Genomic DNA, 18,896 nt, shown 5'->3' with positions numbered 1-18,896 from the left:
GTTCTCATAATATGTTTATATATTTGCCTTTTATATTTTGTAACTATTAAATTGTAGTTTTTCATTTGTTTGTGCCATTATTTTTATGCATTTGTTATATTGAATATAATATGTAATATACATTAAATATATCAACCAGGTTAACCAGCGCCACTAGCTATATATATATATATATATATTGGGTCTATACTCGGTCATTAAATTAGTTTTTAAAAATCGTGACACATAAAGTCTAGTGTAGTCGAAAGAGGGACTATTTGAGAAACTAAAGATCATGTGGAAGTTGATGCCAGCAGTGAAAGTTAGCTGTAGGAGATTATTGATACAAAAACACACAACTCTTCAAGGACGATACAATATATTTTTTAATCACTTCATAATTTCTTCATGTCTCACCTAATTACTACAGGACAATAACATGCAATTCAGTAAACATCAGTATAATTGTTTAAAAGTGTTCACATTAAGTATATTTAACATATATATACACCTGAAGAGAAGATACAAAACAATAAGCTACAAATCTTTTTTTAAAACATTGCATGATAAGTCGCTTTGGATAAAATCGTCAGCTAAATGTAATTTATTGAGCAATGTAAACTGCATACATGAAATATGTAAATGATCATAACAGGAAACAAAAGTGCAAACCAAACAGTACATGCATAAAATGTGTTCCCACAAAGAGGGTTAATCTGTTATCTCCTGTTTGGTGAACCTGAAAATACAATTGTTTAAACATAGAAAAAACATTGGCAAAGTTATTGAATTTTAATTTTCAAGTGTCGAGACTCATAGTTTTTCTCTCATGATTAGCAGGTACTGAACTCTTTGAGCCCAACCTTGCTTAGCCTCAGGCTTCTCTCATTCAGCAAGCAATGGACTCTGATTGGAGGAAAGATTTGGCTTCAAACTCTTTCCATTTTATTGACATGGCTTGAACAACATTACTTTGAAAAAAAAAGTTAAAAAACAACTTGTAAGCAAAGAAAAATTGACAAGGACCATGATTGGTATCATCCCTTGGTTATTAAGTCACTAAAAAGTAAGGATCAGTATCATCGGGTTAAATATCTTCTTAAACTTGATATTATTTTCAACTCTTGTCTTGGTCTAAGTTGGCACTGGTCTTAATTCTCCCTGGGTTAGAGGTTCCTGGCTTTAAAGAAAGTTTCCTCCTCTGCCTACTTTAGCCATGAGCTCTGCTTGTCCTCTCACCTCCAGCAGGTGCTCGACTCGTTTACTCCAGCCTGACTTGGCCTCAGCTTTCTCTCCCTCAATCAGCAGGTCAATGTACTCTGGAGTGGAGAGAGGATTTGGCTTCAGTGCGATCTCTCCTAGTCTGTTTAGAGACTCGACAGCCCTCTTCATCATCTTCCTCACTTCAGCCTGAAGACGCTGATTTTCAGCCTTCATATGGGCGATCACTTCCTGAACAGTTCCCTTAGCCTTTGAGGCCTTCATGTACTTTGCTTTCTGCTCCTGCACTGTTTGCTTTACTGTAACCTCCCTATACTCCCATCTGTACTTCTGGTTAAAATGTTGACTCCAATGACATCTGCCTGGACACTGAGTACAGTTTCCATCTGGTCCCATTGCAGAACACTTTATTTTATCTGCATCATTGGCATAGGCACATGCCTCGTGACAGGTGAAATGACACACCTGACAGTTGGTGAGGAAGCCTCCAGTGCCAGATATATCTTCTTGAAAAGGCTTCATGAAGACTACTTCAAACTCAAATTTCTCATTTCTGTTGATGTCTGCTTCATGCAATTTAAGTTGTTCAGTTGTCTCTTTTATCTCCTCAATCTTGGCTAACCCTACTTTAACCTGCTTCTGCACACTTTCAATTGAGATCTGGAGCTGCTTTCTTTCTCTGAGGACTTCCTTTGTCATTGTCAAGCTTATGGGTGTTAGCTTATCCAAACCAACAAAGAACTTCTTCATGCTTCTTTTCCCCATGTCCCAGAACATCTTGCTAAAGCCTCCATCTTCCTCAGCAGATGATTGGTTCTGTGCAAACAAGGCAGAATTATTGAATTTGAAGTGAACTGGCAGCCCGTCTTTTGTTTTAGGACATGGGGCGCCAGAAGCATTGATCGCCCCTAGAACTGGTGGGCGTTGGCCGTCTGCGAATGTCACCAGAACCTGGATGTTTTCTGCCACATCTTTGCCAAAGATTGAGAGCACAGAATCAAACACATACTGCTGTGTTGCTGTGAGACGAGCTAAAGAAGCCTGAACTACAAAACACACAGCGTCAATTTCAGTTACGCCATGCTTGGCAGAGAAGAGACTACGTATCTGTTCTGTGATCTCCTTGTCTCTTTGTATTCCTCTTGTGTCTCCAAAGCCTGGAGTATCAACAATGGTCAGAGAGCTGGGGATTTTAAAGCTATCTTGGTGGTTGATTTTGTACACAGTGACTTCAGAGGTCTGGCTCTCAGCTTGAGATCTCGACTGATCCTCATCAACTAACTTAAAGCGATATGGATCCTCCCATTCAATACCTAGAATGTAGTTGACCATCCCATTGATGAGAGTTGACTTCCCAGCCCCAGTTGCTCCGAGAACCATTACGGTGCGATTAGTTTTAACAGTTTTGGACTCTTTCCCAAAACTGAATTTCTTGCACCCTTTTTCATCGATTTGTTGTTCTTGCTGTGGAATTATGTAAACAGAAGGCCCTGTCTCTGATTTTATCAATTTGCTTTGTATTGAAAGAAGAGCAAGCTGTTTGGACAACAATCCAGACATTATTTTGTTTTTGAAGTAATGAATTTAAAATCAGGTGATACCTGGACCTGGCCTCCAAATAGGTACTAGTTCATTCTAATCAGAAAACCTTTTAGACTTGTGGTCTGTGCAACAACAGTGTGTCTTCTGCTCTTCAAGTGAATGGAGTGCTCTCAGATCCACATCTGTAAAAGACGACATGTACAAAATGAAAATGTATAGGATGTAGCACTCAACTGAAGCACTATTATGTGTTCCCTTTTGCTACTTGTGCATGATGAAAAAAAATACAGGAACATTTTTCTATGACTAATATGACATTTATGTAGGGCACTTATATGATCTCAAGAAGCAACAACTATTTGAATAAGGAAAATCTTTCTAATCTACATTTTTGAATAGTTTCTATTGATTACAAATGCAATAGTAAGAGTAGTTAGAGCTCATCCCAAATAATTGTCTTTTAAATCGGTCTTTACAAAAATGGCAAACCAATCTATGTATAAAGCATAATATACATGTTAAACCTGCTTACAAATAAGCCATTAAAGCTATACTGAATGTGTCTCTGAAGGCTTTTGCTCAAAATACCAAACAGCCCGCCCACATTTCCGATATTATGTCATGACAGCAGCAAATCTGGATCAGCTCAGGGTTTTATTTCCGGACACTTTGTGAGTCTCCTTACACACCGGGGACACATGGTGATGTAGAAAAGACATCTAAAAGTGCATTTTGCATGACAGGGGACCTTTAAGCCCTCTCTGATAATTACATTTAAACATTTTCATTACCAATTGTGAACTTTAAAACCTGGCAAAGATGTCTTAGATATTATGTTAAAGATTATGTATTAGTTTCCTTATGGTCCTGACATGAAATTCTAAAGTTTTTTGAATGTTGTGCCTTTTCAAATAAAGTAAACTGTTTTCTAGATTAGCTGTCAGATAATTTATTCATGTGGCTGGGCCGCCACTGGCCCTTTAAGACCCTCCCCCCTTCTTTAGTCAGCTGGCCCTTCCATATAAGGAAAACGCCGCAGCTGTACGTAGTTCAGCATCTCCAGCCACACTTTAAATGCCCACTCACTCCTCACCCAAATCAGCTGTGACTATTATGAGGCGTGTATTCCCCCTATACGAGGTATGTGAAGCTGCTGTTAGGACTTGTAACTAGTGATGGCAAAATGAAGCTTTTAATGAAGCGTCAAACCACTTGGACAATTGTGTCGGAAATAGGTTCATTTCTCGAAGCTTCAGTTACAGCGACCTCTCCTGGCGAAGTGCAAGGCTGCAGTGGGTTTAACGTATCTTTGCCTTGAAAAATATTCGATGCACACACACACAAAGACTGAATATCATGTTCTATTTGCAATTAAAGATTGATAATTGTGTGTATTGGGTTATTATATTGGGTTATTGAGAAGAGACTAGAGAGTGCTAGACATGTTTTTGGGCGGAGAGGGCCTTTTATTAGTTATTAAAGTTGAAAAGCAATGATTAAAATACGTCCATTCCGGGATTTGAACCAGCTGCGTGGAGGACATCGCTGCGCGGAGGACATCGCCGCCGGCTCTACCCACTGGGCTATCTATTCCTTGAAATATTTAACTGTTTTCATATTACTGATAATTGTCTTTTTGTTCACAACTTCTCCACATTTCGAAGTGTTTCCCAGAACGACCTATCTTACTTCCTGTCTTGCTTTATAATGATATCAAATGCAATAACAACAACAACAACTCAACAGCAACAACGCAAAGTACGACAACAACCCACACATTGCGCATTGTTTAGAGCGGTCATAAAGTGTTGAAGCACTCAAGTTTGAAACTGTTTCAACCTGTCACCTGTCAGAATCGAGACGAGGCAGTGCATTGAATCGCGTGAATGGACCGTGAACCAGTCAGTTGATTCATTCAGGAAAAGAAGCAGTTGCTGCTTCGGACGTCATATGTCACGTGATTTGAAGCAAGCTTCGAAGCACTGCTTCTATGGAATAGGAAGTCCAGGGTTGAAGCTCCGTTCGAAGCTTCAGTGTCAAACTGCCATCACTACTTGTAACATTCAGTGTACCACTAAATTGTTAACATGTGGTCTGTAAACGCCAGGCTTCTTGACAGCCCCAGCAGAGACTGTAGAGAATCACCGTTGCGGAGGTGTCCAGTGAGGTGATGATTGAGTGAATGCGTTTGCATCAGAGGATTAGTTTGCTACCGTTTTGCCTACCTTCTATGTTTTGCTTATTGACTAGTTTGTTGTATTGTGTACAAACTAGTGATTTCAATCTTTAAAGCTACAGCACCCTCCTTGTAACGACCCACCCTGTCCCACAAGGTCTAATACTGTCTCTGTGCTTATACTTCTTCAGTGACGATCCTGGCCATACTGTGGAGTGGAGCATGTGGTTTGCTGGGCACTTTTTGCATGCAGATATGGGTGATTTGCAGTGAGTGTTGATCGAATACAGCTACACGTGGTGATATTGTGGTTTTGGGGAAACCCTCAGCAGTTGGCCAGAATAATCACTTTTTAACTATCACTATATTTGTGATATTGTAATTATTCGAGTTATTCTCTCCTTGTCAGAGCCAGCCTTCAATCGTGGGACTTAGGTGTGTCGACTGGGAAAGCTGAATAAGTTGTAATCTGCATTTTATGTTACTGAACTTTTACTTGATTATTTATATAATAAACGTTTGTAAACATTTGAACTTGAGGCCGCGTCCCTGTCCATCCTTTTATTCTTATCTGCGTGACTTGTCCTAAGGGCTCGTATTGGGGAACCCAGGTTAGCGTTAAGTATCCTAACCCCCTTTTATTATCGCAGCCCCCCCTCCCCGGTGGGGCTGGTCACATTAGCAAATTGTGTCCTTTTGCCTCTGTTATGATAGCGATGTTATGTGTATTTGTTGCAGTGCATAGCTCTTTTGTTTTTTTATTTATTTATATAATGCCATTCCTGTCTTTGTACGGCTCTTTGGAAAGCATCAGTCTGAGATCCTTTTTTCATCTGTTTTCTGGTCGACAAGTTTCTCCATGGAAGGGGAGCAGAGCGAATGCAATTTTGTTAAAAAAAAACATGAATATTTCAGCAGGGTGTTTATTACAGTTCAGCTCCATATCGTGTTACAGAAGTAACCGTGTTGTGTGTAAGACAGAAGTCCTGCATGTGGACAGTGGTTTAGACTCAAATGTATCTGAAACTCCAATTAAAAGTTTTAGTTTTTTCAAAGGTTTTTCCACATCTGAATAAACTGTAGATGTTTGATCTTATTTAATGAATTGATTTATTATGTTTATAATGAGTGCAAAATCCCTTTTTGTTGTTGTTTGATTGACGTGTTTAGCTATGAAAGGGTATCATTAAAGATAGGAACCCAAAAGAACACTGTTAATAACCTAAATCTCCAGGCATAAAAAAAAGTTAAATTGAAGTAACATGTCATTTATTATTATTATTATTATCAGCTGGCTTGCAGGAGTGCCAGAAGCAAAGTGGATGCAGTTTTGTCAGAATAATAAATGACATTTCACCAGTATATTTAATACTGCCACATCATATGGTCCAGCAGTCACCGTGTTCTTTAGGATAAAAGTTCTGTGTGGACAGTTTTATAGAAGGACTTAATGTCAAACTTTAATAAATGCTTTCCATTTTAATATTACTTGAATTATTTTGCCAATCAATAGTTGCTGTTTTAATGTATTTAATGAGTACATTTACTATCTATAACATGATAAGGTCATTATTTTCATGGGAAGTTGTGAAAACATTTATTTCCCTGAAAAACTAGTATTAAATACAAAAAACTGTTACTGACAATGAATTCCAACAAACCTCTGTTGGCCGTTGGCCGTTCTCAGTCCCGTCTCAGTTTGAACCCAGCTGCTGATATTTCAACATGCCGCTTTGGACTCCAAATTCCTAAAATAAAGCAAATACAAAGTTTTACTTCTATGTATTTATATTTTAAAGTTCAACAGTCAGTCATCCATTCTCCTGTGTCTGTGTTTTTCACATGTCAATAGATTGTAATAACTAAGTATTTATTTAATATGATTAGTTAATTAAAAACTGTTTCTTATTATATTATTTGTATATCGTAGTCTGCACATCACACTACATGTACTAAATAAAATACTTTCGCATAACCCCACCCTACCTATTGCATTGAGTTTAATGCACTGAAAATGACATATTGTAAGTCCTCCACCTCCGCTGTCCACTATGTGGCGCTAGAATCTAGATAATACACTTTTAACAAAGAGCATCGTGTAGAACACAAATTGAAATGTAAATCAGATGATGTTCTTTATGCTGACTTTGTGTTGCCAGTCAGTGGCACTATGACTCTGACCTGATGTCGACCTTTGAAAGTCCTCAGACTGGGACTCTCATCTGGCGTTCCAAAAAAGCGCACAAGCTTCGCAGTCTGCCAAGGGGAATATCTTAACATTGAGCTGACTAAATATGAAGGTGATCTAGTTTACCTGCCAAGAGCTGTAAGCCAAAGTCTAGCAACAGTAACTTCCTGCTGTGACACTATGATTAAAGATTTCTGTATAGATGTCTCCAGGGCGGGACTGATTGAAGTTTGACAATGTAGAGGGGTTCTACGCTAACGCACAAATGTAACTATAAAGCTTTCCCCATGATGCTATTAAGACAACATTTTTGAGAGGTCTGAATAATCAACTGTGATAGCACTATGTATATACGTCAATATTAACGTGTAGATGTCTTCATGCCTGGACTCTTATCATCCATGAGAAATCTGGAGCATATTAAAGAATGTTTGCTCTACTAACCGCAACTTCCTGCACTTTTAACCGCCACACCGTGGGGAGGGCGTTCGATGTAGAGTAAAGCTTTTGATATGTTTTGATCCACAAGGTCTTAAGATGGTACCTGCCAAAATGTAACGATAGTTGATTGGATAACATTTGTTCAAATATAGCACGCGAAAGTTTAAAATATGGTCAGAAATTGCACATGAAATTCAAAACGACTGACTTCCTGTTGGGTTAATGATATGACACCCTGGGGCTTCTTTGAACGTTTCCCCATGCTACATATTCCTACCAAATGTCATATCTGTAGGTCAAAGAACAAGGAGGGGCTGATTTGTAGCATCATTTTATGGGCCGCTATAGAGTCTTTTTGCCATCGCGTGAGATCAAGACCCCTTAAATATCCCAGTCCTGACAAGTGTGCCAATCAAATCCAGCTTTTAACCTGTTAAACCCCATGCCGCCGCCGGCGGGGGCAAAACACAACAATATTCACAAAACTGTGCCTCAGGGCTTCTTAACATTTAACAACCTATTACTGTGTCATACCCACTTAACAGGAAGAAACTCAGCTAACTGACGATATGAACAATTTGTACCTAAACAAAACACAACTCTAACACACTAAGCAAAAGAGTGCTAACGCACTTAGCACATATCTCAAGGTAGCAATATTCTATACTTCATGCAATCTGCACATACTTGATATCATATGAAAGCTGAGATTCCACAGATTCCAATGGTATCATGCTCATCACTGTGCAACCAAAGCTCGCCGCAGGGAAAGCCAGCAAAGACAACACACAACTTCACTTTACGGGGCCAAAACGCAAATATGTACCTTTTCTGTTTTCTGATCAAAGGTTGTGTTCAAGGGCATTACAACGCATTTAAACGCTGCTGAAGGTTAATCCAATGTCTCTGTGTCACTTTGAAATGATTACTGATAATCCATCACAACATTTATGGCAATAAACCAAGTTTTCATATAAAGCGTAACATAGCTTTCGGTTTGGGCAAACTGGGTGCGCATCACTCTCACTCCTCAATGGTTATGTTTAGATGGATTTAGGAACCCCCTCGATTCTATTGGCTCTAACGGTTCAAAAGAGATGTTAATCACCAAAATCGACCAATGGGTTCCAGAGATATGGCAAATCCACCCAAATGACCCCAGAGGTGTTTTTTTTGTTGCTAAACCTCTCTAAAAAAGGTCAAATTGCACTTGTTTTGCATCAATCTTGATACAGGGTACTTATTATATGTTATAGTTTGGATTCCTAAAGCTTTTAGTCACTATCCCATCATTCAAGGGTGGTTTTCACTATAAGTCATGTTTATTTTTTTACGGACATTATAATTTCATTTGTTTTACTATGTTCAATCTGAATGTACTTTAAAAGAACAAAAACAGGTTAAGGACACCAAGGCCCTTTAAAATGCAATTTATTATGCTAATAATAATAATAATAATAACTTAAAGGATTTCAATAATCCTATGCTCCTACTTTGTTGGTGCCCGAGCCCTAATAAACTCATTAAACCATATCAAAACTAAAACTTAATCATGCCATTTTGTTTTTACAAAAATTCACTGTCACCTTAACAATGGAATTTAAAAAGTGTGAATGAGTTTTTTAAGCAACTTACCACTCAGGTCTTCTCTGATCGTCATGACAGGGTGAGTTCTGTAGCTGCTACTTATACACCACACACACATGCACACACACACACACACACACACGCACACGCATGCATGCACACACACACACACACACACACACACACACACACACACACACACACACACACATGCACGCACACACACACGCACACGCATGCATGCACACACACACACACACACACCCACACACACAGACAGACACAAACACACACACATACACACACAAACATGCGCGCACACACACGCATGCATGCACACACACAGACACAAACACACACACACACACACACACACACATACACACACACACACCACACACACACAGACACAAACACACACACACACACACACACACACACACACACACACACACACACACACACACACACACACACACACCTATTTCCCAGAAATACCACACCATGAACATGCAAGTTAATCTGCTGGGTTTTTTTTGCACTCATCTCGATAAGATGTTATCGAAAGATTATTTTATCAATTTATTTGTTTTATCAATAATGTCTACCGCAGATGAAGTTCTTTAAAGTAAAAACATTTTCAGTTCAAATTCTTCCTAGTTTGAAAGTTCATATTTTGAACAGAAATGTTTTCTTATGTTGCAAGCTTCCAATGTCCAAAGTTGTCTGAAGCCATTAAATGACACAAAAGAAACACCAAATAAAAAATGGCCATCTTCTTGTGGCTTTTAAGACAAAAGCCCCGAGATACTTTGTTAAGTCTACTTGTTATACACGTTCCGTGCAAATATCACTTACGTAGGTGAAACATACAGTTACGGCTGCTTCTTTAAAGTTATGTATGGGCACCCAACAAATAATTCTTGCACCAAACTAAAATGATCATAACAGTAAACCAAGTGTATCCCTGTTTCAGGGTTTCCGCTAGGATTTTTTCTCGCCGGTCAAATGTCCGGGCAGAATTTATTTTACCGGATACATTTGAAACTTACCGGTCATATTTCAATAATAATAATAAGAATGGTGTAGCAGAGTTTCCGTTAGCAGGTCATTACCGGACTATGAGCAGATATGCTGATGTTTAAAACTCAGTTCACGGGGCTCATTTTTATATTGCTTCAGTTTATAATCGTAACAGATCGAAACAATTCAGATTCATTTTTCAATAAATGATTCCACAAACAACATAATTATTACATTCAAACAAACTACTTGTAGCAGATGAAGTACATTATTCAAAAGTTTACATTAACTTTGAATAATCACACGGGAGAAACGGATCCTCTCTTTTCCCCTCTCCCTCCCTCTCTCTCTGACAGCCCGTCAGTTTCTCATGCAGCTAAACAGAGGCGGGGCTTCAGGTGATTATGCAGAGCTGCGTGTCTCTGTCAGACTCAGCAGCTGATCTGATCTCTCTCGCGTGTCCGGTTATACTTCACTCGCGTTTATGTCCATATCGATCAGATCCAGCTCTCCTGATCGGGCTTTATAGAGAGCACCGATCAAACTATTAACAGTGAATATCGGCCGATAATGACCGGTGGCCGATCTATCGGAGCATCCCTAATTATTACCAGACATTTTGACCGGCAGGTTTTTAATTTACCGGTTTTTAATACATTTTACCAGCTAAAAACCGGTAATTACCGGCTAACGGAAACCCTGCCCTGTTTATGTATTTGCCAACAATTCTTAAGCCTTTAAATAAGTATTTCCTGTTAGCGGCAAACACAGCGTTCCACAGAAGAGCGCAAGCTTAGCAATTTAAAAAATGTGAGTGAAACTCAGGGCTCAAATGGCAGGTTGGCTGGAGTACAAGGAAAACAGAAGGCCTGGAAAACCGAAAGGGTAAGAATTCACTTCTTCAGGTCACGAGATCCCAAGGTTGTCACGCACACCCAAGGTTGTCACGCACACCCAAGGTTCTTTTACATATGCTTTATCAATAACTTCTACAAGCAGATGATGTTCTTTAAAATCACAACATTTTCAGTTCAAAATGCTCCTTGTTTGAGAGTTTGCATAATCAATGTTACTCCTCACCTTAATATAGCACAAGATCATATTTTGAGCAGAAATGTTGTCTTATGTTGCAAGCTGGTAGACCTTTGTCCAAAATGGTCTGAAGCCACTTAAGATTGATTTCAAATCGTAAAAAGGGCAAACAACACACAAAAGAAACACACTAAATGAAAAATGGCCATCTCCTTGTGGCTTTTAAGACAAAAGCCCCGAGATACTTTGTTAAGTCTACACTGTAAACAATTACCAGCATTTCACAACATTTAACAGTATTATTTTACAGTGACATATTGTAATCAAGGCCCCCTGTAATATCCCAACAAATACATGTAAAAAGGACTGTATCCTTGTGATTTCACAGCATTTAACTATTATTTCACAATAAAATACTGCAATCAAAATCCTCTGTAATATCACATCAAATGTTGTAATATCACAACAACATTGTAAAAATTGCAAGGATTTCACAGCATTTAAGAGTATCATATTACAGAGAAATATTGTAATCAAAAGCCCCTGTAATATCACAACAAAATATCTATAAAACAGTAGAATTGGATTTCACATTATTTAACTATTATTTCACAGTAAAGCACTGTACTCAAAATCATCTTAGCACAACCATGATAGACTGTATATAAAGAGCACAACTCATTACTGTAAAATTTGAATTGTGCACTATTGCACATGTGCAGAATAGACTATTCTAATCGGCGTGTGTCCTGGCAACCCTGTCTCCTAAAAATTACGTTCCCACAGAACTAAACTGCATTCTCAATTACGTTTAGCTAGAAATGTATTTTTACAACGATTCCAGGGATGCCTGACTTGAGTTTCTAGCACCAGGGAAAGTGGAAAAAGTGCCCCAAATCAGCGTCTTAATTTACCCAGGGCCTAGTGCTTGGCTTTCGGCATGAAAATTCAGGAAACTCCCCTGAGTATTTTATTACATATCTCAACTTTGGAGAGGAGTTGGGGGACAAACGACACATCAAATCACATCTCCACATCAAACCAAAGCTAACTAGAATACTCTTGTCTGCCTAGCATGCGGGAAAATTGGCGTGCTCTGTCACCACAAGAGCGAGAGTGAAAGCGGCATAATGGAAGGCTTTGTCCCGTTTTAAGCCGTAACGTTTGACATTCGGAGCAGCAGAGGGATGAATCTGCATGTACTCTTCGAGGCGATTCCAACGACACCAAGCTCAAAGCTGTCGGACCTTCCTTTGTGCCGTCTAGAGTACTGAGAGCCATGAAAACATGACCTTTAACCTTAGTTTGAGACTTGGTTGAAGGTCACCGCGGCCCCAAATTTTGCAAGCGGGTTCCACACAAGTGAAGCAACACACTCTCAAAGTCTCGAAGCGCCAAGCACCTTTTTTCAATTGTTTTCAATTTTCTCTCCCTCCCTCACCAAAGGGTGTCCAATCTTTAGCTCTAGACAGGATTTTGTGAGAGTTTGACATTAGATTGAAAAAAAAAATGTCTGGGTGAGTTACGGTTCCCATATTTCATATTTCTTATCTGGGCCCTATTTAGAGGCCCCTGGTGAAAAAAGTATCTTTCCAGCCCTTTCCAAAGTCAGGTTATTAAAGATGAAAGATTATTCAACAAAACATTTCAATAACGTGCTTTAACCACTAGGTGTCCCTATCTACCAATTGGATCAAATATATAAGTCAGCCGAATTAGTGTTGATACTGAAAGGAGACGTATTGTGTGAAAAGAAATGGAATATGTTGTTTAATTGCTGATATATTTATATTTATTTTATTCTGCTGAGAAAGTTGAAGATCACGTGACATACACGCCAGAAAAAACGTCATTTCTGGATATTTGTCCACTGGTTTGCCTGTTAACCGTAGGTGTCACGTTTGAAGGGACGAAACGGAACGTCATCGCTCGAACGGCCAATCATATCGCGCATTGAGGAACCCAAAGCCTCGATCCTTTCGAAAATTCGCACGGAGGCAACAGTCAAGGTGAACATCTGTGAGTTTCTCCAAAGCGGTTACCATCGGTAAACAGCAAGTAAGTACTGCCCATAATGTGGATTAGTGGTGGATATTATGTGCTTTCGATTGTGAACGCCAGTGGAGTAGTGTCGTGTTGGTTTGTACATGGTAGCGAATAGATAGCTAGCGTTAGCTAGTAACATTAGCTTGATAGCAGCCATGTCCACCTTCAAGCAGGTGGCCTTAACGTTAGCCTAGCTAGTGCTAGCCAGCGCCGTATATGGCTATGGTAGATGGCTCTGGTGCTAGCCAGCCAACTGTTGCTGACTGTTCCATTTGTTGGCAGAAGGCTTATGCTGTATTCGAATGAAAGAGCGAACAATGAATACTTTAACCGGTAAGACTGGTATAATTGCCATTGGTATAAGCTAGTTAGCTTAGCATTGCTGCTAAGTTTGAATTCTGACGCCATGGTCTAACTAACTTACTAGTAGGTTAGCTGATGTTAGCTAGCTAATGAATGTTTCTTGTGCTAGGTGCTTGGTGGTTTCATGACATTGTCTAATCAAATTAGACCTAATCTAAATCGGTGTCAAAGTTGGTAACGTTAGTTGCTCTTACAATGTTCTTAATGAATTCGTCACAGACCCTATTGCACATTGGTGTCACCACGTGTCATCACTAGGGCTGCAACACACGACTAATTTGATAATCGATGAATCTATCGATTCATCGATTATTCGGATCGTTAAGGTTTTAACTGTACTACTCAGGGTTCGTACGGGTGCTTGAAATCCTTGAAAATGCTTGACATTTGACGTGGTGTTTTCAAGGTTAGGAAAGTGCTTGAATTTTGGAAATGGTGCTTGAAATTGAGATAAAGTGCTTGAAAATGTAAATGCTTTACTTTTACAATAAATTGCTGTCTGACTGAATAGTTCGCTTTTTAGATTAAAAGAAAAGAATTGCTTCGCTTCTACATAAAACAGCTCCGCTGCGGACTTCCCGCGCTAAGCGCGCGACCTGCAAGTGTTTGTGTTACGTGTGACCTGGGCATTCTGATGAGAGTGATAGATGACTGTGTGCCAGGAGGTTGCAGTTTCAACGAGCGTTGGATAGCAGAAGACAAATACAAGCCATGGCTAAGACGAGGGTCAAGCCCACGAGTAGCCTCCTGCAAAGTTTGCAAAAATAACGATGCGAGAGTCTGCGCTGACGAGCCACATGAAAGGTACGCCGTAGGAGAGCATTTTAGATTAGGCTAACGTTGCATGTTACGTTTGTTTAAGCTAACGTTAGCGAGCTGATTAGCGATCTCGATTGAGGGATAATAATAATTGCAGGGGACAATCATTTCAGAGGAGCGTATCTATGTTAATATGTGCGTTACAGACGCCACCCTGTGGCGAGCAAAGTTTCAATCACTCAATACTTTCATCAACACTACTCTGGATGATAAAGGATTACCAAACTCTCTTGCCTCTTCACAATGTTTACAGATTCGCAATGTTTATAGGTTTGAAATGTTTATAGGTTATTGCAATGCGTAATGTTATTTCTCTGAAAACACAATTTTTTAAATCTTATTTTACTTCTATACTATTCTAGCCTAAATTAGCTTCTACTTTTACCTGCATTTTGTACACTGTCCTGTTTTGCACTTGTCCTGTCTTGTCCCTGCACCCTGTCCAATGTTGTCTTTATGTCAGTACCTACCAGCAACACATTTCTAGTATGTTGTAAAACTACATGGCGAATAAACAGATGTATCTTGCTCTAGGCCAGGGGTGGCCAACCCGCGGCTCTCGAGCCGCATGCGGCTCTTTGCCTAGTTTCATGCGGCTCTTCAGTTCATATCGAATTGTATATGTGTGAGTTTGGGGGAGAGACACTGACTCCTGACTAGTGTTGCACGGTGTACCGATACTTGAAAGGTATACCGCGATACCCTGTCGTTAAAATCGTTACGATTCCTCCGTTTCATTAGTATCGGTACTTTAAGAATGACGGGGGAAAGTACTCCGGTGAGAAAGCGCTGTTTTAATAAGAGCCGTGTGTGTTCAGCGCTCTGCTTCCACTCCCTGCACTGCAGCCGTGCCTGCAGTCCCTCCCTCTCAAGCACGCTCTAAGTCCCTCCCCTCTCAAGCACGCTCTAAGTCCCTCCCCTCTCAAGCACGCTCTAAGTCCCTCCCCTCTCAAGCACGCTCTAAATCCCTCCCCTCTCTCGTGCACGCGCTAGCTGCCATAGCATGTGAGAAAACGAGAAGCATGGCTGCAAGTGGGAGTGCAACTGCCGCTGCGCCTCGGCTTGTTGACAAAAAAGACGCCAGAAGCTAAATTTGGAAGTATTTGAGCTATATCTCTGACAGTGAGGGCAAGCCTACGGACACCACGAGGCCTGTCTGTAAGAAATGTATTAATTTTATTTAATACGAATTCTTGTCATTTATTGTATTTACTGTTCTCATTGTTTAAAAGTTTGTGTTATGGTTATGATTCTGGTGTGACATAAAGCACAATAATTACATTTAAGACTGTTTCCCGTTTTTTAAGAAAAATAATCGGAATCGCAATTCTTGACTTGGTATCGAAACCAAAATGTTGGTATCGTGACAACACTGACAGTTACACCTGATATTTAGTAGGTCTGTTAAGTATTGAATGCTGATCATTCTGACGTAATTTGGCCGGTCAAAGTTGTTTGGGCTCGGATAAAATCGCTCCGTTACTTTGGTCCCGTGTTACTTTCGTCCCGGCTCCCGGTGTGTATGTGTGGTGTCAGGTGTCAGTATGAGAGGATGACAGCGCGTCTAATTTTGATGTGGCCCAACAGCCAATCACAATAATACCTGCAATGCAGTGAACCAATCACCTTTGAGGGGGGAAACCTATTGTTGATTAAACACTATTCAGTGTTTCCCCTACCATTGTCTTGGAGGGGCGCTGCGAGCCGCCAACGGAGCCCCGCGCCCCCCCTGAAATTCAAGGTGTTATTTATATACTTTTAAAAAATATATATAGCATCAAATTGCAAATAATCTATAACTACTGTCACTTTTCACATTGAACATGTGCTCTTTTATTAAATAAACTAAACGCTTTCATTTTAATTTGTGGGTTTAGTGTTTTTGACCCTAAGAAACACTGATGCATTAATCAATAACAATAATACACAGCTCCTCTCTCTGCTCCAGAGGATTTTAAAAATATATCCCAATGCCACAAAAATGCATCAGTGACGTGGTTGAAATCTTGTCTCCAGAAAACAAAAAACTGAAACAAGCGGTATCAGTGACTGTGTGTTTGATGTGGCTCCTTGCAGTAACATAGAAAACATGTGGCTCTTAACCTCTGACTGGTTGGCCACCCCTGCTCTAGGCCTACTGATTGCCTGCCTGGTGTTGACCGACGCGACGAGGTGTATTGCCTAAATCCAATCCACGGATTGCTTCCTAGTTGGAGGTAGGCCTAGTATGCAACACAGACCGTAGTTTATAGACTGTGCATAACTGCAGTCCCCAGCTCCAGTGCTTCCCTCCATGAAGTACTGAAGCTCAGACATTTGTTACCTGTGCAGCACACCTGAGATTAATCACTTCATCCAATACTGTTTGACAGTACATTTATGTGAGCTTACCTCTCTTGCTTCCCTGTGGTGGTTTTTTACTGCCTCTATTCCAGATTTGACATCCTCGTGATCCTGGTGTGCGTGCGCCATCCTCGAGGAAATTGCTAGTGACTGTTCGAGTGTTGTTGCAGCTAAGGTAGTTAACATTTCGATATGATTGTGTGACTGCTGTCTCGTCTAAATGGGATGCTCGACTACCTGACCTTGAACACCTTTACAACATGCTCATGTTCATAATCTGCATGCAAACTGAAAAATTCCTTTTGTTGGTTGCCTTTGTAATTTCTCCTTTCTCTGGTCTCCTTTTTTCTAGGTCATCAGAGAGGACAGACCATCCTGCATTTCTGTCAGAAACTGGACAACCCGAAGATCAGGGAATTTCTGGCCAGCTATGATCCAGAGGGTTCGGAGAAGGCTGCCTGCATCCTCCAGCTCCTTATGGTCTACTTTAAGGAGCCTACGGAGAAACTGATGCTCGAAGTTGATGTAAGTTTTTTTTAATTTATTTAAATATTTAAAATGCTAAACGAGTGATTACATTAGGGGCAACTGAAGCTCAGTTGGTAGAGCTGGTCGTTCATCGACCGTAGGGTTGGTGGTTCGAATCCTGGCTCTGACTGTCCGCATGTCGGAAGTGTCCTTGAGCAAGACACTTAACCCCCAAGTTGCTCCAAATGGGCCGAGCTGATCTGTGTTGAGCTGTAGTGCGCGGATTAGCTGTTGCCTTAGCATCACCCAGGCGGGGGCTACACATTGGTTTGCGGACGTCCATTTGTAAGCGCTTTGGGTGTCTTGAAAAGCGCTATATAAATGCAAGTAATTATTATTATTAGACCATTTATTATGTTCTGATTTACCTCTGACCAATGAACGATCTTCATCCTTGCATAATGTTAAATCTATGCTATTGTGTGTTACTTTGTTACAGACCTGTGCCACTGCTGCTGATGTAGTGAATACTGCAGCACTCCCAAGCACCCCCTGCTTGATCATTCAAGGTAATGTAATGTTCAGGGATGGGATTGTTCCTGTTTATACTGGATTTCCTGCTTTTCTGACCTGAATGGCTAGACTTCACTGCTGCTTTTATTCTAGTTATATAATTTCTCTTAGGACATCCCTGTTCTGCTCCAACATCGATGAGGTATAGGATACTGAATAGTTACTCTAAAGAGCTTAAGTGTTCCTTTGCATCAAGGGGAGAATCTGACTGAAGGCCTTCCATCTCTCCTGCACTCCATTCAAGTCCAGTCTGTGAAACGACACTTACGATACTCTGACGCCATATGTTTCAGCGATTCGCGTTAGTTAAAATCTATAGCCTGTTTCAATGATTCAGGGGTCTGACGAGTTGACATGTTCTCGTTCTAGCTGGGCTCGTAACCATCTACCCATAGAGGAATGAGGTTAAACCGTCTATCCATAAAGGCAGAGGGAGGAGGGCTAGGGAGTTGCTTTGTCGTTCAGCCAGATTCTCCTATCTGCACAAACACCTTTGATGCTTTTACAGTGACTGTTAAGTAGCCTACCTCACTGATGGTGGAGTAGAAAAGTGCTGTCCACCTGGAGGGTTCTGTGTCATGTCCTTGCATGCTCTGCACTGTATATTTTCCTGCTTTTTCGTCCTTGGCCAATCATGAATGTTACTCGGATCTGGTATTGACATCTCTAGCTCAAGTATTATTTTTGATTGATTCTAGGAATGTACCTATCCACAATAACGCATGACGGGGTATCTGTTCATTTCAGGTGACACAATGAAGCCTTCTGGGTGGATGCTATCCATCGAGGGACAAGTGGTAATGGGCCCACACCCATTTTTTTTGCATGGGCTAGCTGCTTTATTCAGCAGCTACTATGTCTTCAACCTCAAATATCCCGTTGGATCATGCACACTGGAGTTCATCCAAAGGTATTGTAACACTCAAACACATGATCAATGTCATCAGTAAGACTTGTCATGCAAATTTGTGTTTCACTATCTTGCTATTAAGTCCATGCCTTTCTACAGAGGCTATAAAGTAGATTAAATGCTTTGAGTATGAAGCCTGGAACCAAATATGCGAATTGGGACCACACCATCACTTGATGTTGCTG

The 18,896-nt window shown here is 40.3% G+C and overlaps 1 protein-coding gene across 1 annotated transcript; it reads right to left on the bottom strand.

Annotated features, from left to right (window-relative positions):
• Window positions 1–347: 347 nt before the first annotated feature.
• On the bottom strand, window positions 348–9,216 carry LOC117554153. Its single transcript, XM_034228412.1, has 3 exons — window positions 9,183–9,216; window positions 6,580–6,666; window positions 348–2,924 (listed from the first exon to the last, which is right to left on the bottom strand). The coding sequence occupies exon 3, from the start codon at window positions 2,758–2,760 to the stop codon at window positions 1,162–1,164; it is 1,599 nt and encodes a 532-aa protein (XP_034084303.1). The 5' UTR covers window positions 2,761–2,924; window positions 6,580–6,666; window positions 9,183–9,216; the 3' UTR covers window positions 348–1,161.
• Between the last annotated feature and the right edge of the window lie 9,680 nt (window positions 9,217–18,896).

Source organism: Gymnodraco acuticeps, unplaced genomic scaffold (genome assembly GCF_902827175.1).
Source record: "Gymnodraco acuticeps unplaced genomic scaffold, fGymAcu1.1, whole genome shotgun sequence".
NCBI lineage: Eukaryota > Metazoa > Chordata > Actinopteri > Perciformes > Bathydraconidae > Gymnodraco > Gymnodraco acuticeps.
The sequence above is the reverse complement of the archived record's forward strand: the minus strand, read 5'-3'. Positions and strand labels throughout refer to the sequence as shown.

Excerpts from the sequence above, each read along its gene's own strand:
- LOC117554153 (XM_034228412.1), bottom strand. The coding sequence starts at position 2,760 with ATGTCTGGATTGTTGTCCAAACAGCTTGCTCTTCTTTCAATACAAAGC.